We start from the raw sequence: 22,243 nt of genomic DNA on the forward strand, positions 1-22,243 counted from the left end.
TTCCATAGCTTCATAAATTCAGCATTATTTCTAATAAGCTATTTAAAGTAAGTAGAGAACTATGTCATTATTTGATGCAAACATAATTGGTACTACAAGGCTTTCAGAATCATGATCTTGGGTCATCCTGATTCTGAAAAAATGTACCATATGAGATGAGAGTATCAGAAAGCCCATACTTAACCTGCATGCCTGAAAAGCAAAGCTAAAGCATCCCTTTAGATCCTTAAAGCAAGTATAACTGTGTGACGTTCTCCCTTTTATTTACACAAGAGCCATGATGAGTGCAGAGGGATTCAGACATCCTGTTAACACACTTGTCTTCTGGTGGCCTAAATATGAAGACAAATAACTGCTCTTTACCCCATTCAGAGAGATGATCCTCACAGATACTGAGACAAGTGCGTGGTTGTTTACTGGATCTGTCTCTCAGACTATGCAGTGCTCACTGTCTCCCTCCTACTTCATTTATGGTGTGGCAAATCTTGCTGCAGTAGTTTCAGGTATTCCTACCCCAAGGTGTCTGGTTTGTCACACTGCAGAAGGTTCGGTTCCTGTCATGGCATCAAGAGAAGAGAACATCCATGCCCTAGAGTTGGCCATCTCCATTCACAGCCTTGTGTAACAGCTGAAGCTGCCAGGGAAAGAAAAGTTAGAAAGGCATCTCTGCTGTGAAAGGCTTTGGGCTTTTCTAGTTCAATTGTTCCTGGAAAAGGGCTTGTGAAGAACAAATGAAGTGGTAATGTCTTGTACTACTGGAAGTATTTCCTCCTGGAATGTGAGTGGCAGCCCTTATTCCTTATTTACAAAAAGGAAGGTTTCTATTTAAACTGTTTATATTCTTCTTCAATGAATGAACATACAGCTGTCATAATCTGATGTGCATTTTGAGATCCCGCTGCTTGAGGCAAAATTTGTTATACTGAAATCCTTTTTCTTACATAAATATTTGTAATTTTAGGTTTATTGATTTTGCTTTATTTTCATAATTTGAAACAAAGAAAATCACTTAACGCTACAGAGGCACCCAATCAAAATATTGCTAAGTTTGTGCCTGTACAAAGAATGAGAAATAAAATGCCATATAAATTGTAGGCTTCTAAGCACCCAGTCAAGTCCCTGCAGCTGAGCCAGGGTCTGTAATACTAATTGAACATTTGGCATTAAATTATCTGGCGCAGTGTTTCAGTGAAGCTGTGGCACATAGAGAACGCTGATTTGGGAAGCCCATGTGAGATAATATTGTGAGCTGTTTCATGACTGGGCAGAGTTTGTAATTTAACCTCTTAAGAGTACAAAGAGGTCTGCATGAGCTTTAAGTTCCTGCTCAGTGGAAACTGCTTTTGCTTGCTCAGCTTTCACGTCTTGGGCAGCTGTGCCACCTTTGTGAAGCTGAACGTGTTTAAGGGGCTCTCTCCGCTTGTTTATGTGCTGAACGCATACTATGTGCAGTAAAGGTCACAGCTAAAGCTACAGTTTCAACTTCCAAGAGTTTAAATACATTCTAACATAAGGACTTTACAGACTGGCAGACAGAGCTGTCCCATGAATGAACTGCAGCCCTTGGGCCTGCTCCCCACGGGCCACTTTCTATCTGCTTAAAAGCTGAAGGGGTGAGGCAGAGCCATCACCAGCTCCTTCCTCTGCCTCGGGAGGGTGACTGAGTCTGCAAAACCAGAGCCGTATGTGCCTCAGCAGGATGTCACAGCTCTGGAGGGATGCAGCTCCACACTGACCTCTCCATGGGTGGCTCTGGCTGAATTAGAACATCCAGCTCTTTGTAGCTTTACAGGACACAGTGGAAGGCTGGAGAAGTGTGTATTTTACAAGGTGGCAAAATTTAGCTTGCTGCATTTCTTGGCCACTCTTTCTGCAGCATTTCAGAATGGCACATCTTCATCTCAGTGACTCTAAAGGTCATCAGAGCTGAAAAAAGATGATGCAGCTCTTTAGAGAGCACTGGACACTCTAAGGAAGAAAGGCAAGTAGAGAAGGAATGTAGTGTAATCAAAACCTGCTGAAGTCAAATGAACTTGAAGAACTCCTGTAATGATTTTGTCTAAAGAGTATATGAAATTATCTGACTGAGACTATTCAGGGTTTCATTTTCCTCTGTTGCACAGACATTGCTTGATTTTCTCATGTAAGTGCTGTTTGTTTCAACAGAAGTTGTTAATCACAGTGCAGCTTTTCTGCAGGAAACCATAGTAAAGCAACTGTGTGTTCAGTATGGTTATTTGAGACTGTTCTGGGTATATTTGAGACTTTGTTCTTGCATGTCTTCTATTCATCTTTTGATGAATTGAAAGCATTGAAACATGAAAGAAATAATTTCTGCTGATTTGCTTAAGGAGTATTACTGCAATATAAGGAGCTACTCTCAAAGATGTGTTTAGATTGGCACATAGTTTTATAATTCTAGTTTGAAAAACCCTAGTGAGGAAGGCACTGTCTGATAGTGAAAGGAGGAAAACAAACAGTTCCCCAGCAAAGGACCTGGAACAACTTCCTTCCTTCTGCCTATTGGAGCAGAAGAGGTAGAAGGCAGCAGAGTTCTCTTTCTGGAGTTGGGAAGCAAGATATTAATGAGAACAAATCTGATGCCAAATTCTTAATACTTAGAGAGCCATCACCTTTCTTTAGAGCTCATCCAGGGTCAGAATTTTACCTAACTTTATCTAATTTTATCTAACTATTCTCTATTTTCAGCTTGTGTAGAAGATGACTTTTTAATCTATTTTTAGTAATGCAGTAGTTGGGTTCTAGTCAAATGTAGCACTTTGAGGCAGTGCTTGTCTACTGAAGTTTTAAAGTATTTTGAATTATGTGATATTTTTAATTTAACAGAAAATGTTAAGTTTCAGCAAATGTTGCTGTGAGGCTCCTGGGCAATCCCATTACAGTTATTAATTTTGCCTTGCTTATGCTTTGAGAGATGTCCAGTTTGTTGTGTTTGTTTATTTTTTTTTTTTCTGTGAAGAACTGTGCTAATTGTATTGTAGTTGCAGATGTCTCTGTTGAGCAGATAAGTGCAGATAACTCTGCAGATAACTCTGTTGAGCCGGCAGTAAGAAGGACAAACTGAAAGCACAGTAAGCAGCAATCTGTGGTGGCAATGAAAGCACCAATAATTTTGCTGACTGAAAAAGTGTTGTAATGAACCTGTATCAAGGGCAGGAATTGCATTGCTGGTTACAAATAATGTCTCTAAACTGGTGTTATTTAGGGGGGAAATGGGGTGACTGATGCCAGCAGCCTGCAGTTCTCTACTCTTGACTGGTTCATTACCTACAGCACCAAACCAGAGTGCCAAGGGCAACATCTTTGGCTTTCCTGGGACACCAACAGCAGTGACCTTGGGGACCTGCTAGCTTGAAAGGCACCAGAGGATGCCATGAACAAAACTGACTCCATTAATTCCTTCACTCTGCTAATTCAGTTTCCATTAACCGACTAATTGAACAAGCTTTGAGTTTCCAAGAGCCTATGGCTATGGCAATGTTCTCTTATTAGCCAAGTGATCTTTAGGATTAAATATTCACAAAGGTAGAATTAGTTTCCACAGTTTTGGCAGTGGCTTGAAAATCTTTACATGGAAGGGAGGAAGATTGCACCACAGAGGTCTTGCATAGTGTGACAGCAAACACTTTCATTTCCTCTTGTTTAAGGTTTGTTAGATTCATTCCTGAGTCACCACTGAAAGAATCTGATCTTTTCCTACAGAAACAGCAGTAGTGAAATCTCAGCAAAGTTGAAGGGAATCCCAGATATATCTGATATAGCTCTGTTTTATTTGTTGAGAACAGCTTCTAATACTTGATGCCCTAGAGATTATTTTTCAAACTCTCCTTCTCTGTCAGAATAAACAATTAGCAGATTCAATGCAAAAAGCATTTGAACATATTCTTTGGCTTTCAAAACTTAAAAAGAGAAATTTTAGTCAGTAAATATTGTTTCTGTCTTAGCTTTTCAAGCTCCTATTACTTCTGTTGCGAGTGCTTTTTCGTGAAACCCCAGCATCAGAGCAGCAAGTAAACTGCTGCTTCTGCTCTGCAGAGAGGCACCTTTGTGGCCTTTACACATCAAGACTCTGCATGCCCAGCACCTCAGTGTGGAAACTGGAAAATTTAGACATTGTTAGAGGTTATATCCACTTCATGATGAATTTAATTGCACATAAATGGCATTTACCCATGGACTGTTGAACACTACTAACATTTATGGGGGTGTTCCAACTGTATGATTGCAGCTATGAAAAACAAGGTAAGAGTTGACACAAGTGATCTGTCTTGCAGACGTTGGAGGATCACAGTCACATTCTCATGTGCTTGCAGGAATTCTCACTTAGCAGTTGCCATTGTCACCGTTTCTGGTACTGCCTGTTGACAAGCTGTGGCTGCTGCAAGACAGACGTTGAGACTCCAGATACAGGAAAGGTTAGGCTGGAGTAGAGGACTGAGGTTAGCAGTTCTGTGTGTTTGGGGGTGTGTGTATGCAATATTTTTAAAATAGTGTTTAGAAAACTGTGTACAAGAAGGTGGTTTACTTTCCTGTTTTAGACACATTAGTGACTTTGAATTCCATTCCTTGTAATGAGTCAGATAACTAAACTCCCATTTCCAAGTAATGTAATTAAATATAGAAAATAGAGGCTCAGGGGTATAACAAATTCTCATGGAAACAAAATCCCTCAGAAATGGGATGGGATAAATCCTCTCTCCAAGTTATTCTGCAGCAGACACTGCAAGAGCCCTGTGTGTACTTGGAGTCATGCCCTGGCCCATGACCTCACTGTTACAGTATTAGACACCCTAAGCAGGAGGAAATACTCTGCTTCAAGGGAAAAGCACATTAAGAGCTCTCCAACTTTTTCAACATTTCCTTCATACTCTCATATAATGAAAAGACCTTTTATTCTTCACTCTGATCACAAAAAGTCTTCATTTTTTCATAATTAATATTGTCCCTTAGTAGTTCTCAAAATGAGAACCAAGACCCTTTATCCCATGTCTCAAGTTCTCTTTTCCTCCTCAGTGCATCTCCTTGAACTGCAAGCCAACAATATCTTGAAGAAACAACATCAATTGGAAACAAATAAATTTCAGCTGATTTTTAAATTAGGCGGTCAGAAAGGAAGACAGGTGATGGCTGTCTTTGAGGCCTGCCTGGGGTGCTTCTCCATCCTCCTCTCCCAATGATCTCTGCAGCCAGGCCTCAGATATCAGGACAAGTTCCGAGTGTACTTCAAGTGCTCACAATGTAGAAGTTTTTATTGATTCAAGTAATGTATATGGTCCTCTTTCCTTCAAGGATTGCCCATATGAGAAGAAGTTTATATGAAAGGCCAAAAAAAGATGCAGCAGAGATCCACAATCTGATGCTGAATGTACATATGGAAGTCCTCAATGAAAATATAACTAACAGGCAATAATATTCATTTGTCCTGGTGCAAACACAGACACACCACTCTGCATACCTTTTTTCATGGCTAAAACTGCAAATATGTTTTCATGGATTGTGGACCAAATGATTTAAACTCCGTCATTTCTGTGAGTCCTGCTGGCAGTACGTGTAAGCAGTGCAGAAATCCACAAATGCGTGTGCTTGAGGACTACTGTGATGTTTTAGCTTGGGACTGAACCTACAGCTTAGCTCTCAGTGTTCAAAGGTATTGGACGGGCTCAGTCTAGACTGACAAATTACAGCACTGCACTGGAACCGTAATGAGAATTTGCACAACTTAAAATGCTGAGCAAAAGTCTCTATTCTACCCCTGTGTGTGTAAGTGGCACCAGTGTGAGGGACTCACACACGAGTATCAATGACTGCACAACTGACAGCTTGTGTAGCCAGACTGAACAAGTGCAAACTGCCTGAAAAGTGGGGCCGTGCATTTGCACATCTCTTTGTCTGGAAATTTCAAATCTATGGGCTGTTTTGTTTTAAAATGAGATTCAGTTTTCCTACAAATACAGGTTCCCAATGGAAAAGGGAACTTAAATTAGACACAAAAGAAATCTGGATTGCATTTGCCACCTCTTGTCAACTGTTCTGTGTTTTTTATGTTTTTTCATAAAAAGCCTTCATATTTTTAGTCATAATTTCAAACTGCAATGTTTACATGAGATTTATATTCTAGAGGAATAATTTGCCCATTCCTGTACAATATTCCTTTTTATGAAAACTAGCACTAATCCAGTTAAACAGAGGATGAAACTGATTTTTTTTTTCCTTTTCCCCCACACCCCATGGTTTAGTTTACAATTGAGGTTGCATTGCCCAATTGCCATTATGGTATTGTGTACATTTTAAACAAACTATCTTAGTGTCGTATTTATGTGCAAATATTCCTAGACTACTAATTTTTATCAGCTGTTGATAAAAAAAGATTCCTTCGGTACCATAGCAAGACCTGCTGTAAAATCTCTAAAGAATGCACAGGAATAAAAGCCAGCACAGAGCACACAGTTCCCCTTTGTGCTTGGTACTCTGTCATGTACAAGACCTAACTAACTCCTGAATTGACTATAAATATTTTTGATATGTAAATACCATTCTGCTTAGCTACAAGAACTACCACACTTGCTGTTTAATTTTGTTAGTTGCTTCTGAAAGTAAAAAAAAATTTAAAAGACAGACAAAACCAAAGAAATATCCTGACCTTAGGAACCTTCAGGAGATGTAGGAGAGGAGAAGAGCAGAGTTGAAATTTATGAAATTGTTCCATGAACACTTGCCGATTTTGTTTTCACTCTGAAACTCTAGAGCATCTTCACAAATGTAAACCTCATGGTTGAAACAAAACTGCTGATACAGTAATCAGTGTCTTTAGCATGGCTTGTATAATGTTCTATTAACATATAGTCAGGAGCTACTCTGTTCTCTCGTCAACTGTTGATGTATTATTTGGTAAAACTTAAGATGGGCTTCTGATTACTGCTTAATGTTGCAATATATTGGGCCAAACATTTGCTACTGACAGTCAAATACTTTTCTGAGAGAGAGAAAGAGAGCAAAGGAGATAGTGAGAGCTCAAGGGTGAGAGCTATGCCCTTCTAGCAGGACTGTTTCTGCAGCTGTTGTGTACATTAATCCAGAGAGCAGATCTCCCTGCACTAAATATAGCGATGGGGGTCATTTTACATGACGGAATAAATAATTAAATAAATAGAAAGCATTTAACTATGGGGGTCGCATTAAATTAGGTTTGATTTTGCTTAAGAAGGAATTCCAAATTGTGGAATCTTGGTTTAAGGCTGAATACCAGAATGTGAATATTTCACTCCTCCATTATTTCATGAAGGGAAGATGACCAGGAAGAGGAAAGAGTCCCAGCAAGGAACTTTTCAGGTCATTAGAATCTTGTTGACTCTTTAGTGGAGTCAGACGGGCTCCAAGGGATTTTGAGAACCCCACCAATGCTATTCAGGTCCTTTATAAAGCTGCAGAACCCTGTTTCTCTTTCACTGCAATGCACATACCTCAGCATAATCTAAGTCAGTTTAAAAATTATTTGTTCCCTGTATATGCCTTACGAGCTATAATTAGCATTCAGATATACATGCTTATCAAACCCTTCTGTTACACTCCGCAAAATCAAAATGTAGATGAATCTAAAATTGAGGGATTACCTTTTTTAATTCCTCCAGATGTTGCTGCCCAGCCCTGGCAGTTAGTAGTGATGACAGTTATCCAGAAGTGCGAGATTAAAGTTAAGGAAGAGAGGGGATTCTTCGAGTCCTCAGGAGCAGAAACAGCTAGGAGTCCATAGAGTGAAGGAAGTTAACCTTCGCTATTATGAGGATGGCTGTAAGGAGCTGGACAACCTGTCACCACCGGAGCAATAGCATTTGTCAGTTTGCAGGTCCCAAGTTATTTTGAGCAGCGTAAACCATGTGCCCGCGGAGCATTCCACCTCATTGGACAGGGAATCCACTGCTCCCACAGCACCTATGGGCACCGAATGCCTTCTCCTCGCTCATGGAACGGCCCCTATAGATGCATATGTGGGTTTTGCTGATTCATCCAAGAGGCTCTGTAGTGGCATTGTATCACTCTTGTCAGCTGCTTTACACTTCAGCCTTTTCAAATTACTAGGTATCGCTCTTTCGTTAAGTTTCAATCAGAACTTGAAGATTACAGTCACAGGGAAACCCATCAGCTGGTAACAACATAAAAGTTTTGCAGCTCCAAAGGCAAACTCAGCAAACATGTGTGATTTAAATAGTAAAATATTCCTGACTTCTTTGGAGTGTTCAGTGAAACATTGAAAAGTCAAACAGTGCAGAAAATCCTTCAGGATGACCTGCAACTACAGATCCTCAGAAAACTAGAACTTCTAAATTTGTTATTGAATGCACAGAAATGAACTGTTGGAGGAAAAGCAATTAAAAGAGGCAATTGAAACTAAGCTGTAAATAAAACTAGAAATAAACAAAGGTGGAATAATTTCAACACGTTGAAATCACACTTGAATCAATACACAGAGAAACACTGTTATTATCTAGAATTTCATTGCCTAAAACCTTGACTGGCTGAAACCTACCACATCACTTGGCAAACACAGAGATGAGATTTTCATTTCTACTCTTCCTACACACCAGCAACAAAACGTTGCCTGCAATTTTAAACAGTTCATCTTACCAAAAATGCTTCTCGATTGTTGATATATTATTTTATTAAAAATGCTTGTCACAATTCTGATTTTAAAAGATTACTAAAATGTTATGCATTTATGATGGGGAATTGATATTATAAGCCTTTTCATAGCTAATGATGTAATAGCTGGCTTCTTGACCTTCTCCCAGATCTCTCAAAACATTATCAAGTGAGCACCTGTGCTAGAAAAGAGATTGATCTGTAGTTCTTCAGAAAGTTATTTTATGAGTTGTAACAGTATGAAAAGTCAGAGGGAAAGGCAATTCTTTTATGTAAAATTTCCTGATGCATTGGAGATACTTTTCTATTATTTCCCTCTCTTTTTGTAAAATATTGTTGTGGTTTAACCCCAGCTGGTAACAAAACCCCACACAGCTGCTCACTCCCAGCCACTGGTGGGATGGGGGAGAGAATCGGAAGAGTAAAGTGAGGAAACTTATGGATTCAGATAAAGGTAGTTTAATAAATGAAACAAGAGCCATGCACACAAGCAAACAAAAGCAACCATGTCACACAGAATCACAGAGTAAGCTGAGTTGGAAGGGAGCCATAAAGATCATCAAGTCCAACTCCTGCACAGGACCATCCCTAAGAGTCATGTGCCTGAGAGCGTTGTCCAAACACTTCTTGGGCTCTGTCAGGCTTGGGGCTCTGACCACTTTCCTGGGGAGTCTGTTCCAGTGCCCAGCCACCCTCTGGGTCAAGAACCTTTTTCTAAAATCCAACCTAAACCTCCCCTGACACAGCTGCAGGCCATTTGCCCAGGTCCTCTCACTGGTCACCACAGAGAAGAGATAGTTGCCAGGTTCAGAACCCAGCACTTTCCCTTGTTGAACTTCATATGGTTGATGATTGCACAGTCCTCTAATCTGTCAAGGTCTCTCTGCAGGGCCTTCCTGCCTTCAGCAGCTCCTCCCAGCTTTATATCATCTGCAAACTTGCTTAGTATCCCTCCCAGTCCTACATCTATGTCATTTATGAAGATGTTGAAGAGCATAGGGCCGAGGATGGAGCCCTGTGGAACCCCACCGGTCTGATGTCCCCCTGTTCACTGTCACCCTTTGCACCTGACCCATGAGCCGGTTGTTCACCCATCCCATAATGTGTTTGTGGGACAGACATTTTGTCCAGAAGGAACTTGGGAGAGACTATTAAAATTTCAGATTCAGATTTACTGAAATCCAGAAAGATTACATCAAAGGGCTTCTCTTGATCACCCTGGTGGGTTACCTTGTCATAAAAGGAAATCAGGTTTGATAAGCAGGACTTCTCTCTCATGAAGCCATGCTGGCTGTGACCAATGACTGCATTCTCTCAGGTGCTTTTCAATATCTCCCAGAATAATCTCCATAACTTTGCCAGGCACTGAAGTGACACTGACAGACAGTTTCCAGGGTCCTCCTTCTTGCCCTTCTTGAAAACTGGGAAAACATTTGCCAGCTTCCAGTTGGCTGGGACCTCTCTGGATTCCCAAGACAGCTCAAAAATCAGGGAGAGAGGCTTTACGATAACGTCAGCAGCTCTTTGTGGATTCTTGGATGAATCCCATCAGGCCCCATGGATTTGTAGGAATCCAGCTGGAGCAGCAGATCCTGCAGAATTTCAGTGTCAGCTGGGAATTGATCGTTCTCTCAATCATGGTCCTCCATGTCAGGGCACTTGATACTCCTTTGGTCCATCATCCATGTTGAAGACAGAGGCAAAGAATGCATTAAACAGCTCTGCCTTGTCCATGTCTCTGTTTGTGAGGTGACCATCCTCATCCTGGAACGGGCTGATGTTATTTCTACACCGCCTCTTGCCATTATTATATTAAAAAAACTCTTTTTTACTGTCCCCTGCAGTTCTGTCAGCTTCAACTCTAGTTGAGTTTTGGCCACACAAATTTTATCCCTACAGTGGGATGAAAGCAACATATCTGTATTTTTCCTGTGTCTCCTGACCTTGCTTCCACTGGGCACACATCTTCCTTTTTTGCCTTATTTCCAAGAGAAGATTCCTGTTCGGCAAAGCTGGCCTTCTGCCTCACTTGACTGCCAACATTTGGGAATTGCTGCTCCTGTGTGCTTAGGAGGGAATGTTTAAACAGTGACCAGCACTGATGGACCCCAGCACCTGCAAAAATATATTCCCAGGGAACATTGCTTACTAATTCCCTGAACAGCCTGAAGTCTGCTCTCCTCATGCCCAGGGTTGAAGTTCTGCTGGCACTTTTCCTCCTGTCAACAGAGATTTTAAACTCAATCACTTCATGGTTGCTGTGGCCAAGACAGCCCCAATCCCCACTTTGCTGACAAGATCCACTTTGTTGACAAGCAGCACATCAATGAGGGCATCTTTCTGAGTCGGCTCCCTTAGGACCTGTTCCATAAAGTTGTCATTGAGGATTTTTAGGAATTTTCTGGCCTGGGTTGTTCCAGTTAATTTCTGGCAAGTAGAAGTCCCACATAAGGACACAGGCAGTTGACTTGGAAGTGTCCCTTAGATGCTCAAAGAAAAATTTGTCAGTGTCATTGTCCTGCATAGGAGGTCTATAGGAGATTCCCACGATGACATCCATGTTACTTGTTTGCCCCTTGATTTTATGCAGAGGCTCTCAACTGTGCCATTGCCAGCTGTGAGCTTCATACATTCTAACCCTTCTATTCCATACAGTGCCACCCCTCTGCCTCTTCTGACCTGTTTCTCCCTCCTGAAGAGCCTGTAACCATCCAACAGGGCATTCCAGGTGCAAGACTCATCCCACCAGGTTGCACTCATACAATGATGTCAAACTCTGGGACTGGGCCAAAGCCTGGAACTCCTCTTGTTTGTTCCTGGTACTGTGTGCATTAGTGTAGAAACATTTCAGGTGTGGTACTTTGTAGCCAACACCTTGTGAAGCAGATTGAGGGATCCATTAGTGCTCATTTCCTCAAGTTTCGGCACAGCATCCCATCCCTCAGCACTGGCGAGCCTGGTTATGTCCCTTTCCCTCTTCCAAGCTGGTTTAAAGCTCTGCCAATGAGCCCGGTAGCTCCTGTGCAAGGGCTCCTTTTCCACTCTGAGACTGGTGCATCCAGTCAGGTGTCAGAGTAGACCAGCTGTTGAGTAGATCTTCCCATGGTCAACAACCCCCAAAATTTTCCACTGACACCAACCTTGGAGCCATGCATTGGCCTGATGGATCTGCCTATTCCTATTTCATTCCCCACTTCCCATGGGCAGGCAGGTGCCATCCCTAGGAGAGCAGGGCCCATCACATGTAATGGTGACATGGGAAGACAAAACTCCATTACTCTGAATTTCCCTGGAATGTCCTTCTTCGTCTCCCAGCTCTGTGTGCTGAGCATGGCCCCACATGTCTGGGATATCCCTTGGGTCACTTGGGGTCAGCTGTCCTGGCTGTGTCCCCTCCCAAATCCTTATGCCCCCCCGCCCCCAGCCCCTTGCTGGTGGGGTGGGCTGAAAGATAGAAAATGGCTTGTGTAAGCCTTGGCTCTGTGTAAGCTCTGCTCAGTGGTAATGAAAACATCTCTCTGTTACCAACACTGCTTCCAGCACAAATCCAAAACACAGCCCCATACCAGCTACTGTGGAAAAAAACTTAACTCTACCCCAGCAAAAACCAGCACAAATACCATTGTCAGAACAGCTTGTGAGCATGAGTTTGTGGTGATGATATTGAAAGGTTGTGTAGTGAAGTCAGCCCTTCTTTTGGGCACAGGTGAGGCATTTTATGGCTGATGTCTAATGTAACTTTATACCTGGACTACAGATCTAAGATATTCTTTATAGTATCTGTAACAGTAGATGTGAGCCATAGAGTGCTGGCAGGAACTGCCTGTTGATACTGTATCCCGTGCTGCTGTGGTTGGGACAGTGTCTGTAGAAGTGTAGGCTACAAAGTCTGTAGCCTGAAAATAAAGTCTGATCTGTCTGGTAATAATTGTAAATCTATAGGGAGTTCTGCTGAGATGCAATTATTACCATGGAGTTTGCTGTTTGTGTGCTGTTTGTGCATGATATGCAAAATTATTCAAGCTGATAAAAAAAATTCAAATAATTTCCACTTTAAGACAGAGTTTAGGATGCTGGAATTGCAAAATCATTGAATAATCTGAGTGACAAATAAGCTAAGGGTTATGTAGAAAGGACAGCATTGAGAAACCACAAAAAGTTATGAACCTTTACTGTGGCAGAGTGACCATTGTAATAGCAGATGATACAAGGCGAAAACTTCCAGGAACCACAAAAAATTGGAGCATACACAATGAATGTGCCAGGTCTTGCAGAGCTGGCATTTTGATAGAGCAACACCAGAGAATTTCATATTCACTAGTTTGTAAGTAACAGTATAAAGCCCATAAAAATACTGTGGTTCTTCTGTCTAGTTACAGAAAACATTGAAATCAGGCTTTTGCCTGCTGAGCACTAAAAAAAGCACTTCAAAGTATCATGACCTCCAGCTTTATGTCCTTTTGTCTTTGCTGGTTGGCAGAAGAATGAGGCACAGTGTCCTGGAATAAATTACATAAGCACTATTTCTCTCCCGAGCTTGGCTGTCAAAGCCCAAACTACCTTCACAAGCTCAAACAAGGCTCACAAGAAGGGAGTTTAAAATGGAACTTTGTACATGGCTGGTTGGCTGTTATTCCTCAGTAGGATTATCCGGCTGTATTTGTAAACCTACAGATTTATCATTAATGGAAAATTCTTGATTTTCTAGATACTAGGATGAAATTAATACTATTTTATTAATGGCATGTGCTGAACCCTTAAATGAGAAATGAGACATGCCATTTCTTTGAAAGCTTCCTTAAGGCTCTTTGCAGTCAAGTTGCAGTGATTTTGCAGATCTCTCCAGAGCCCTGTGGAGCAAATGTTTACTACCCACTCTTGGTTTGCATCCTACCAACCACTGATCTTGCTCTTCCCAAGGCTGATCTGATTTCTTTTTAATAGGTAGTATGTAATAGTGCATTAGCCAAGTTTGTTCTAATGGGCTGAAGGAGTACCAGCAGAAGAGAGGCTTAGACTGTGACCATTCTGCTGGTAAAATATGAATGCTGACTCATAAAGTACCCACTTTGCCTTTTGTTAGACTAGGTTGTTCAAAGGGCAGTGGATTGCTCCCTACCTGTGCAGCTTTGGGCAAGAGCAGTGATGTCTTTTTTTGAAGCATCAGTGACTGTTGCTGCTTTAATAACTACAATTAAAGGCCTGGTAATTTGAACAGCAGTGGCAAGCACTCTTTCTCTTTTATAGACTTTAATGAATGATAATAATATCTTAAGGCCATTATTCCTTTGGTAAGAAAAGTGTTAATGGCAAATTTCTGGATGTTCCTGGAAAAGCTATTTCAATAATGATTTACAAACCTTGTGTAAGATGAGTTGGGTATTATCTATTCATATCACTATGCAGCACATCTCTTATCATGAGTCTGCCAGGTATTGTGTAATTCTAATTTGGATTCTAATTTTAGAAGTGGAGACATATTAGAAGGATGATAGAAATTGTACCTCTTTTCTATAAAAAGTACAAATAATAATGTTAAAACATTCCTTGAGTGCCTATTTCTTTTGCACCCAGCCCAAAACAGGCTTTATCATTGCACAGGGTAGCTTCAATCCTCAACTCATCTGAGGATTGCCCAAGTGTTACTAGAGAATTTTTCAGTCTCATGCATTATTTAGATGAAATGTACTTGTGATTTAGGGGGCCTGATGCTGTTTCCAATGAAATCAGAGTTTGTTCTGTCACTATCATCAACAGGAGAGGAGTCAGACTTTTCCAGAAAGTTATAACCACAGTAATGAAAGCAGTCTTCCAGTCATCCACACGAGCCACAATCTCTTGTACCCCAATGTTCCATCTTTTTGCTTTTCAAAATTATTCAATAGGTTAAAATGTACCAGTAGTTTGCTTTGTTGCAGTAGACAAGGTACTGCTGAAAAATGTTATAGATAATCCCCAGAACATGAAGTAATTGATGTTATGGGTGGCAATTGTAAAAGTGGATTTGTAAAATCCCTTTTTTGTAAAAAACTTTTACTCAGTTATAAAAGCATCACATTCTTTAAGGCAGGTTCCCTGTCTAAAAAACATGGAGAACACTGTGTCTTTATTTTAAATTACAACATTTTTTTGTCCATTATTAACCATTGTACAATATTATCTTATATAATATCAGCCTTTCAAAAATGCCTGTGACTAAAGAGTTAGCAAGAAGTGTTCACAGGCATTTCACTGTTCCCTGTACAGTTAATATTTCATTAGCTTCCTCCTACATTCTTCCTTTTCTAAGGGAAATTACTTTTTTTTTTTTAATGTTGGGATATCTAACCAACATTTTACAAGCTGCTAGCATTGAGATTTTAAAGTGGATAGTTTCCCCTTATGGTTCAAATAGAACATGCATGAGCTCTCCCTGGAAAGGCTTGTGTGGCTGAGTAGGATCTCCTGGAAGTTACCATGCAGAGTTTGGCTCACACCAGTCTTCCTCCTGTGGTCAGCACCCTCAGACCTCAAAGATTTGTAGAGCACACGGCAAATACCAACACACAGAGACTGGCAGTTGCCCAAAGAAGCAAAAGCTGATGCAACCTCTTATATCAGATCGGCTTTAAAAATCAGTTAGAAATGGTGATAAAACTAATGGGGACTCCTATCTATACTACCCAGTGTCTTGGAGACTATGTCTGGTAATTGACAGAAACATAGGATCAGAAATCAATGATGAAAATTAATAACCCAGAAGCTGGGTTTGATTGCTGGGTATGTGCTCTTCCATTCATGACTTTCTTTGGGCAAGTGAAGCAGGAGGAAGCTTGATTTGACACTGATGCCAAAGAAGCAGATTGATTGAAAAGTGTGAGATCTACAGTCAGGGCTATTGCTCTCAGCATCACCAGGGACTATGGGATCCGTTTTTACACTATAGGATTTCACTGTCCCGATTGCAAAGCATGATTAGACCAAAACAGACCATAAAAGGGGATCTGATAATGCCAGTTCTAGTGTCTTCACCTAATTTGGGACACTTTGTGATATGTGAGGTTTGCCTTCTACTATGACCCCTCTCCTTCCCTGTCTGCTTTTACTTCCTCACTTTCTTTCTTTCTTTCATGTCTTTCCTTCTCTCATTTTTGATAAGAACCTGGTATAGCAGACAAGGCTAATTTTGCTGTGTTGTTTCAGGTCTCCAACTGAGACAACCCCAGCCTGGGGCCCGCTGCCTCAGCCTGATGCTGGTACAGGTGTGCAACATCTCGCTGGAGCTGACACACCAATGAACTTGTTTTCCTGGGATTTCATGTAAGAGAGGGCACTAAGCCAAACACTGTTTGTACTTTTGCTTTTCCTTTATGGGTTTTGCTCTCCTCTCTCTCATGGCTTATCTAAATTGTTCTTCAGATAAAGCAGGATTAGATCCTAGAAGCTACAGAACCATCACTTTCAATTTGTTTTCCCTTTCTTCAGAACATTCATCTCCAAAACGTATAATAAAGGGTATTCATAGCCATAATTAATACCAACTGAACATGTTGTCAGAGTGGCTGGTACAAAGAGTGGAGGAATCTGCCTACCTAAAACTAAAGGAAAAAGAAATACAGGAATATTGCTACAGTGAAGGTCATATTATGTACTTTATACTTTGATTATTTGAACTTCTTGTGTTACTTGTAGAAAAGTTTAATTTTTTTCTCCTGGTAGCTATTTCTATGGTTGATATTAAGTTGATATTAAGTAGATCTGACATCTACAGTGCCTGCCTTTGTTAACGGCTTGCTGTTGTCCAGAGGCAGGAACATGAATGCTTTTGACTTGGGGTTGAGATTAACACAACAACATGTTGTGAATAGTATTTTTAAAAGTGGATTAAGAGTCAGTCCAGGGAGGCGTATTTTGTAACCACAGTCTCTATTTCCAATTACACATTCGTCAAACAGAGATTTACAGTTCACTCCTTATTCTTATCACTTAAATGGCTTCATACATCTAGAACAGAGAGCAGAATTTAACCCAGGCTACTTGCAAAGAAATTCCCAAACCCTGAAAAATCAGGGAGATTTCACTGAGAGTCTATTTGCAAGTGGTTTTAACATAAAAGAACAAAACAAAGTGTGGCTGTTATTTGTGGAAACCTGATTAATGTGAGTTGCATGGTAATGAGGAAAATAAACTCAAACATTCCTGACTTCTGTGTGAGCTAAAAACATATGTACCCTATATATAAAATATAGGTCTCTTCAATATCTTTTTTCTGCTTAGGGGTAGTATCTTTACAGTGTTGTTTGGTCTGTATTAGAGGCCCTGAGGCCTACAGCAAATTAACCCTAAAGGGCTGGGCAGGTGGCAGGAGGCTGAGGCAGCTTAGGGTGGTGGCAGTGTAGATCAGGACCCTTCAGATTTTAGAGAACCCAAACCCAGAATGAATGACTGGTGTTTTGAGCATCAGAGACTTTTGAACCTGTTCTAGACAACCAAAACTGTACAAAATACCTGCTCGAGTCAGATGTTTAATAGGATAAAACATTCAATAATGCAGTTGCCAAAATTGTACTTCACAAGATACACCCCTAATTAGAATGTCTTAAATTGTTGGTAGATGAAAATAAGGAGAGGACATTCATTTATAGTCTGCATTTAAAAAATAATTTCTTGAGACCTTTTGCTTTCCAGGCACATTCAGGTAAGAGTGTTAGTGTTTATCAGCAGTGGCATGACAGTCAGCCCATCTCTGAACCTGGTGGTCATGGGATCACCTCAGCTAGGTAGACCTCAGATAAATAGTCTGGAGAACAGCAACATGATTGTTCAGAGAGGTGACTAGAAGAACTGACTAGAGGTAAGAGCTTGGTTAGGTAGATTCCATAGAAATGCATGGCTTAGGTAGCAGGAGAGCATGGTCTGAGAACAGTTTGCTAAAGTATGACAAAAGCAAACAAACTCCATGGAATGGAGAGCCTGTGTATAGTGGATTGCAGTGGTGCAACAGTATGAGCTGAGGGAAGGGACAGAGCTGGGCAAGACAGGTTATGTCCACACCTCCAGGGAACCTCTCATCTCGACACATGGGGGCAGCAGAAAAGCGTGCTAGTCTTTGTGCCAACAAATAAAAGGCAGGAATGGCTCCTCGTGTGCGGGAATCGCGTTGCCAGGTTATACCCAGAAGAGTGCCGCTGAGTGCTCTGTGCACAGCGGCCTGCCTGGCTCTGACTGCACTGACAAGGGGAAAAGCCCTTGGCAGGAGTCCTAGGGCTTTGAAAATTTTCCTCCTTTGAATTAAAATAGGGTCATTTTGATATGAAAACATAGCTAGGATATCATCCCCAAACTCTGACTCCCATTAGGTGGCTGGAGTTCCTGTTTTCCCAGCACTTTAGTGTGTCACCTCACTGGGCACACTTGAGATCGGTTTACCGGCCCCTCCCGGTGATTCTGGTACTCTTTCCCTTACGCTGCCTCATCTCTCTGGAACGCCTTCCCTCAGGCCACTGAGTCACCTTTCCACTTTAAATGTTGCATTGTAACACTAAACTAACTTGCATTATAACATAAATTGTAAAAAGGTATATGACACGATGCACTGCAAAATTTTATCTATAGGTACTGATGGAGCTTCAGAACACTAGGGGGTTTTAAGGATACAGCACTACTGACAGATTTAATAGATTTAATTTTTAAAAAAGGTCTTTCATGTCAAAACACAAGCAAACTTTCAGAAGCAACAGAGATGAGAATTAAAGGAAATTGTTAGTACCAGCTTATGAAACACCATCAGTACCAGAACCATTCTGTTTAGCTGAAGAACAAATAGCATTCAGGTAATGTAAGCTCACTTACATGATCATGACCCAGAAAATTCCCTCAGAGCAACAACAGTGGGAAGCACTGGCCATTCTGACTAGACAAGCAGATGGTTAGCTATGCCAAAGGTGACTTTTTCACACGTATGTAAGACAGACAAAGAGTGAGGGTAAAACAGAGAAAGGAGGATATGACTTTTCTTTTAGGAACTTAAATAGGACCTCTAATTTATTTCAAATAAACCACCTTGTAATCAGTAATATCAATGAATACTTTCCCGGGCCAGCGGTTCTGCTTTTTCAGTTGTCAGTCTCCAGAACTATCTAATTTTGTACCAGTCAAAACATTATTTACTCAGTGGAAGGAGTCAAAAGATCTCTCACAGAATTTAAAATACATTGTGATCTGATAAACCATGCATATTACATGCCAAGTTTAGATCAACTGATACATCAGTGACATATATTAATGCCTTGTGCTATGCCACCAGTTATAAAAAGGAATTCTCTTTCTGGCTAGGGTGCCTTTGAAAATCCTTTTTTAAATGTCTCACTTTTTTTTGCTTTAGAAAAGGAAGAATATTGGAAGACTTCAAACTGTGATACTTAGAAAGAAAATGCAAATATGGTAAGTGTTTTTCATTTAATCTGATTAGCAAAGGCCTTTTAAAGCACAACAAAACCTTTTTGGCACGCTTTATTGTTGATGTGAGGCTGTGGAAATTCAACATTTGAACTAAATTTTAGATGTAATGCTCTTAATGTTAAATGAGGACAACATGGTAAATCAAAACATCTATTTTGTGAAGAAATATTTACTAGTTTGGAAAGTCAAAGACAGGATATGAAGAACAAGACTATGTTTTCATTAAATAGTTAAAAATATATGGTTTAAATTTTATTAATTTTTTGTTGAAAATTTAAGGACTTGCCTGTGGAGATCCACTTGTGTATTCCCATTTGAGGTGTTTACATACCTTCACATTGGCCAAGAGTTTGATGTTAGAATGGCTAGAGGCAGTCACCTAAATCTTAACTCACCATTTTTTGAAAATGACAATACACATTTTGAAAGCACATAGTTCAGAAAGTCTCAACCTCAGTGTTTATAACCTGTGGGTATGAAAACTATTCCTGCTGTGTGGAGTGGATTTATCGTGCATTTTGCTGCTGAACAGGATTGAAAGGTGTTACAGAGAAGTGTAAGTGGGGGCTGGAGCTGGAAGGGGAGCCAGAAGTGCTGCTCTCGTGCAGTGCTGGATAGAGTTCACATGAAATGCAAGGAGTAGAAACGTGGGGTTTCATACTTGACATACTCAGTTGTGGGGTTTTGAGCTGTGACATAAACCCATCAAGACTCAGCTAGTTTAAATTGGCCATTGGCTTCCACTGAGCAATAATTGACCTATCTCAGGGTTTGACTCAGAGGAAAGGGAAGCAGGAAAAATGATGGCTTTGAGTGGCTGGGGAGCATGAAGAGGAAGAACTCAGTGGGAAGAACTTCCCAAGTTTTCCCAGCTGTAGTCAATATAATAATAAAGTTGAAAATCCAAGAACCAATGGATAATTTGACTCCCAAGAATGAGCACTCTAAGAACAGTCTCTTGCAGATACAATGACTTTCTGTGCGCTCCCACAGGCTCCTTTCAATTGTGCTACTGGAAGAATTAAGGAGGAATAACAGGATTGTTTCCTGGGTTTGGAAGACTCAGGAAAGAAACTCTTTATATACTGCATGCTTCCTAATCCTGAAATACTTAGTGTCTATTTCTGTGGCGCAAGAGAAAACCTTTGGATCTTTTGCAGAGATGTGAAGATCTCTCTGGCCTAGATCCCGAGATGCAGGATTTGATGGAGCCACAGTTTTACATCAGAAAATAGTTGATGAGGAATATATTACTAGCTTGTAGTTTTATTCTCTTTATGTTGATCAGTATATGTCCAAAGGAAGTATGGTGGAGTCAAGCATGCTATTTGAATTTTTAATGTCTCAAAAATTAATGTACAAAAATTATAAGTTTCTTGAAATATGGCAATAAACATAAATTTATTTGATAATTCTTGAGCTTTTAAATTTCACTTCAAAATATATATACTTAAATTATATTTTTAAATCAATTTAATTCTACTTATCAAATGGTATTTCTTTTAACTTGCTGTGGGCTTTTTAGAAAACATCAGAAAATCATTATAATAACAGTATCTGTTTTGTTGTTAGTTGGGCAAATAGTTCTATATCCAGTCAAAATTAGCTGTAAAACTAATGGTGTGGGAAGTTTCAAAATGAAGATTTTAAAACTGTATGTGTTGCTATTAACTATCCTAAACTAAAACTTTGCCAAAAGATAACATTGTTCCTAAATTTGACTTGAAAATGTGCAGACACTTTAATCCCAAATACTGAATTCTTAAGGGGTCATTGCTGATACAATGCACTGGAAATTACAACTGTTTGTAATGGCTATAAATGGAACATTTCTGAGTTCTTGCCTATTAGAATTCTGCAGGAAAGTGAGTAGGGATTATTATTATAGTTATGAACAGACTATTTTGATACTTATGGTTATTATAAACACAGAAGACAACACAAACAGGTTTATTATGGTGATGAGCTATTTAGAGGCTCAAACTCGAACAAGAGGTCAGGGAAAATTATAAAGATCACATAGTTTGCCTCTCAGAAAAGTGATTTTTAATCCTAATGCTGCTTACTACAAAGCAACTTGTTCATGAGACAAATAAACATTCCTTTCCTTCATTAAAAAAAAAAAAATTATACTCAAAGGAATTTAATTGGTAATATTGATACCGTCCGTTAAAGATCCAGTTTGCCTGGCTGAGTTTGCTACAAGCTATAAGCACCTAATAGTGTTTGTATTGAATTGTTTGTATTTGCAGAAGTTATATCACATTTGGGCACAATATTTTTTGACAATTCTACTGGCTAAAATATTGTGTGTAACTGTTTTCTGCTGAAATTGGTGTTCCAAGCTGACTCTCCTGTAATCTGTCTGGCTTTGGATGTCTCCACTGGGTCATGCAGTGAACAGAAGCTGCTGTGTCAGTTGGATACTCTTGAAATGTCTTTTCCTGAGACAGTCTCAGGAACAATCTCACTTAAATCTTCGGGGTCCCAAGATCTAGGACTACTCTGAAATTCTATGTGAAATTCTCTGAAGGTCTGTGTATGTTTAGGAGTAATTTTGCTACTCTAGAACCTTGCCCAGAAGCTGCAAATAACTCTGTATTATTCTTCTAGGAAAGCAAATATGTATGTGTAAAGTGGGGAGTATCCAGTACTCCTGAAATTATAATTTCTAACTGGGACCAGTGATCGTATTTAGTGGTGTCCTAGTGACTTGCTGACATTAACGACAAGAAAGCCTTCATCAGGCAGACATAGGTGATGAATCACTGCTACCTCCTTCCTATCCAAGAAAAAAACACAGCTAAATGCAATGGAGGTTTGGCACAAGTGGCTGCTCTACTGTTTCTGCTTCCAAAAGATATACAGTTGCTTTGGCTTCCCCTTTCAAGCTTGAACTTTTAAATGGAAGCAGTTTGTTCTACACTGGTAGACCAAATAAACAAAGAAACATTATCCCAAAAACACTGACCCAAAGTCTTCTGCAGTGAAATAGGAGCATCCAAATCACTCATACTAAAAAGTCAACAACAAAATTGGCAGCACTTTGCACCACTCCAGTGTCAATAAACAGAAACAAAACATTACAAATCTGTGGCAATTTTTCTTTCCTAAATAAATACTGACTTAGGAGACCTCTGGGAAC

General features: G+C 40.2%; 1 protein-coding gene across 5 annotated transcripts in view; it reads right to left on the bottom strand.

Annotated features, from left to right (window-relative positions):
• MYPN (myopalladin) overlaps window positions 1-22,243 on the bottom strand; it is a 66,416-nt gene that overhangs the window by 42,658 nt on the left and 1,515 nt on the right. Inside the window, exon 2 of one of the 5 annotated variants that reach the window (XM_082286009.1) lies at window positions 7,632-8,369. The exons of 1 other annotated variant lie outside the window; for it this stretch is intronic. Coding sequence is in view for 1 of the 4 variants with exons in the window: in XM_082286008.1 (XP_082142134.1) it covers window positions 364-368 (5 nt within the window). In the remaining 3 variants the exon portion in view is untranslated. Of the gene's footprint in view, window positions 1-363; window positions 579-6,661; window positions 6,778-7,631; window positions 8,370-22,243 lie in introns of those variants that run through there. 3 more of the 5 variants (XM_082286010.1, XM_082286012.1, XM_082286008.1) reach the window with 3 other exon arrangements.

This window comes from Coloeus monedula (assembly GCF_965178545.1).
Source record: "Coloeus monedula genome assembly, chromosome: 8".
NCBI classification, from domain to species: Eukaryota; Metazoa; Chordata; class Aves; order Passeriformes; family Corvidae; genus Coloeus; species Coloeus monedula.